Below are 3,767 nucleotides of genomic sequence, written 5' to 3' on the forward strand. Positions count from 1 at the left end.
GCATCATACCCTCATCAATGCAAATTTTTGTCCTGGCTGATACATCTGCTTCAACCTTTCCACACTGTAGTCAGCGCTGGGCAGGCTTTGTACATTTTGCCAGTGTCATTGTGTGCTGCAGTAATGTTGCATGTAAGGAACTTCCATATAGTCTGAAATCTCTTCCTCGTCGGCCAAAATAGGGGTTGTGTTGACCTCGTCCATACTCCAGTACAGTGAAACGCTTGGCTTTTTGACATAACTGGTGAGAAAAGTGAGTCCAAAGAAGGTTTTCAGTTCTGCGACAAACATGGCTTTCCAGGCATGACTTCTGCTATGTGGCAGCCCCTCAGACTGGGCTTGAAGACACTGAGTAGGATACAAGTTGGTTTGTTCCGCAATGTGTTGGAGTAGCTCATCAGTTATAATGATCTCCAGGAAGTCAGCTGACAGGTTAGAAACCAGCTTCGCAGCAGCACTCCGAGGCCCGGGTGTTGCAATGAAGGAAAACTTATTTGGTTGCCAGTTGGCTTCATGCCAGCTACTATCCTCCCCATCCTCACTGCAGGATCTGTAAATTAAAATAAATATAAACAATTACCATACAAAAATACCACACTTATTCATTTTTACCTTCATTCCTACTGTCAACAGGTGAGAGACTGGAATCACCGATTGATACATGACATGCGAAGTATAGAAATGTAAACAATTACCCCAACAATCTGGTTTGTTCATTGATGTGATGTGGGGATGCATTTTTTTTATCTTTCTTTTTCAGACTGCCAAATGGCGGGGGACCCATGCAGGATGCACAATCTGTCACTTGAAAATTCCTTCCCGTAAGTGATAGCAACTGATGTTGCAGTATATAAACTAGCGGGACGAAATTTTGAGAGAGAGAGAGAGAGAGAGAGAGAGAGAGAGAGAGAGAGAGAATGTTCCCTGAACTTTTCCGACTTTCATCTTGCAATTCTCTCATTATCTGTTATCTTTTCATCATCTATGCTGATCTCCCATGGACAGAGTTGCCCCGCTGCCACCTACAAGGTGAGCCCACTAGCCCATAGCATTAATTGACATCCATAGACGTCATTGGCAGCGAAGAATGGTTAGAATTAAAAATGGTGTGACGAATTATCAACATTTTACAAACAATTTTTAAATGGCCACTTGGGGAAGGGTGAGGGCTGGACCAAATGGGTTCAAAGACCGTGCTAAAAACCTTACACAGTACTTCTGCAACTGTGCTTCTCCTTGCCCACACGCGAGGGCATTACAGTACCTTAATTTTTCATGTCTGAAATCAGTGATTCTTAACTAGGAAAAAAATATTACTAGTGAAGACACACTCCATTACTTCCAACGATGATACATTTCTGCTAAACATATGCTCCATAAGTACACTGAGGAATTATCTGATGACCCCGATGAGTACAAACTGCACAGGTAAAGCACTTACAGCTCTTCTGAAGGCGCCTCTTCAGGAGGGGTACCCCGCTGCAGGATTTGAATTCTTTATGGCGGCACAGGTGTGCTCTTTTTCCTTCTTCAGGACCCTTACAGGTCGGTGCTGACATTGTTTCTTCTGTGCCAGGAGGTCTTTATAGACCTCAATAGGGCCCTCGATGGCGTTTTGAAACTGCAACACCCGGGCCATTTGGGGATCATAATCTTCCGCCATTCCCTGCAGCTGTTCAGCAGCTCTCACCATTTTTGTCAGTCGTTCAAGTGAGAGGTCACTGTCGTCTTCCTCTGATGGATCCGCTCCTGCCTCTGCCTCCTCTTCTTCCTCCTCCTCCTCACCTTTGGCTTTCGTTATTTCAATCAAATCTTCGTTAGTTAGTGGATTTGCGTGTGTGTCAATGAGGTCATTGATGTCATCACGTGTCACTTCGTTGAAGCATTCCCCTCTGAGCAACTTGGCCAGTTCGACTGCCTCGTTAACTGCCGACAGACAAATTTGGTCTGGGGAGAAACCGACATAATTCTGGACACAATCGGGCCACAGCTTTCCCCAACAGGCATTTAAGGTTTCCTTCCTCATCTCCTTCACGGCATTTTGGATATTTTGGAGACAAGTTGCCATCGTGTAATCACGCCAGCACGTCTCCGGAGTGAAGGTTTCGTCAGAACTCATTGCCTCGACGAGGTGGCGGAGGATGTTACGTGCGTACAGAGCCTTGAAGGCACGCAGGACGCCCTGAGCCATCGGGTGAAACGACGCCGCCGCGTTTCGCGGGAGGAACTCGATCCGAACGCCTTTGTGGGATAGATTCAGCGTGTGGCCTCCTGTGTTGTCCATCAGTAACAGCACCTTGAACTCGAACCCAGCTTGGGCGAGGTACAACTCGACCGCTGGAATGAAGCAGTGGTGGAACCAGTCACATGTGAGGACTTTTGAAATCCAACCTCTGGGGTTGTGCATCCAATAAACAGGCAGTAGGTTTTTGTTTTTGGTCTTCAGTGACCTGGGGTTCTTGGACTTGCAAATTAGCGCCGGCTTTATCATGTAGCCAGCAGCATTGACGCACATGATCAAACTCAATCTGTCTTTGGGAGCTTGGAATCCAGAGGCTCTCGCTCCCTCGTCCATGATGGAGGTACGAGAAGAAATACTCTTCCAATACAAGGCAGTTTCATCCATGTTGAAGACTTGTTCGGGCTTGTAACCTCCCCCCTCAATGATTGACTTGAATGTCTCCTTGTTGTACTCGTCGTCTTCCAGAGACACAGATGCAGCTTCACCGCACATGGGAAGTTTTTTGAGATTGAAGCGTTTTTTAAATCTGTGCAACCAACCCTTGCTGGCATAAAATTCAGTGGGGTTGGCGGCAGATTCGGTTGCTTGAGGTTTTCCATAATCGCAAGGGTTGTCAGCATCTTCCGCAATCATGGCAAAAAGCTGTCGAGCCTTCTCTCTTATGTCCATGTCCAAAGGAACATTTTTCTTTCTGCAGTCAGTGATCCAAAGAGCCAACGCGGATTCCATCCGAACGATGGCTGCGTTTTGACAGGTTACCGCTCTTTTGGCTGAACGGTTGAAAGATACCGATGCGGTGTATCTTATTTTCTTTTCGTCTTTCTTGATGCAGCGTACAGTCGATTCATTTAAGCCGTAATGTCGAGCGACGGTGGCGTAACTCCGTCCTTCCCGAAGCATATCCAGGAGTTTGATCTTCTCTTGAATGGTCAGCATCCTCCTGTGGCGTTTAAGCTTTCTACCAGAAGCCTTCGGAGGTGCAGGATGCTTGGGGGCCATCGTAGGGCTTAAAACGAAACAAAAAATGATGATGCCGCCGGCTGTTTTCTCCCACATTGTGCCATTCTCAGACCTCAAGAAAAATGAAATCCCACAAGCCTGCTTAAATGTTTATATTATAGGCGCATTTATTTATTTTTTACTGTTGTAATCCTTACTTAAATGTCTACAATGTGAAATAAAAAAAAACGTAAAAGCCTATTGAAAAATGAAGAAGAAAAAAATGTGTATGATACGCATGTTATTTTCGTGATAAAACACAATGCCATGGATGGGCTCGAAAACTAGCATCATTGTTGTTGTAAATATAAACCTTCAAACAGTATGTCGTTTCCTTTGCTTTTTTAGTGTGTACATAGACAGCTGCAGGACATCACAGGAGGGGGAGGAATATTGTCCAATTTTCAGATGACACCGCACGGCTGCGACAGACCTCTTATCATTGTCACGCTTTTGCTACGTGGGTGAATTAGTGTGAAGATCATTTTTGGGATGTAAATGTATTAAAAATTTGGGAGCGAATTAT

At 45.3% G+C, this 3,767-nt stretch overlaps 1 protein-coding gene across 4 annotated transcripts in view; it reads right to left on the reverse strand.

The window, feature by feature from the left end:
* The window catches only part of LOC109510924 (tigger transposable element-derived protein 1-like), a 6,525-nt gene extending 3,196 nt beyond the window's left edge, over window positions 1-3,329 (reverse strand). For 3 of the 4 annotated variants that reach the window (XR_002167212.1, XR_002167211.1, XM_019861611.1), the window contains exon 1: window positions 1,442-3,328. Coding sequence is in view for 2 of the 4 variants with exons in the window: in XM_019861611.1 (XP_019717170.1) it covers window positions 1,463-3,298 (1,836 nt within the window). In the remaining 2 variants the exon portion in view is untranslated. Of the gene's footprint in view, window positions 1-239; window positions 551-1,441 lie in introns of those variants that run through there. The other variant, XM_019861612.1, reaches the window with a different exon arrangement.
* Window positions 3,330-3,767: the final 438 nt, after the last annotated feature.

The sequence above is a fragment of the Hippocampus comes genome, unplaced genomic scaffold (assembly GCF_001891065.2).
Source record: "Hippocampus comes isolate QL1 unplaced genomic scaffold, H_comes_QL1_v1.1 scaffold122, whole genome shotgun sequence".
NCBI lineage: Eukaryota > Metazoa > Chordata > Actinopteri > Syngnathiformes > Syngnathidae > Hippocampus > Hippocampus comes.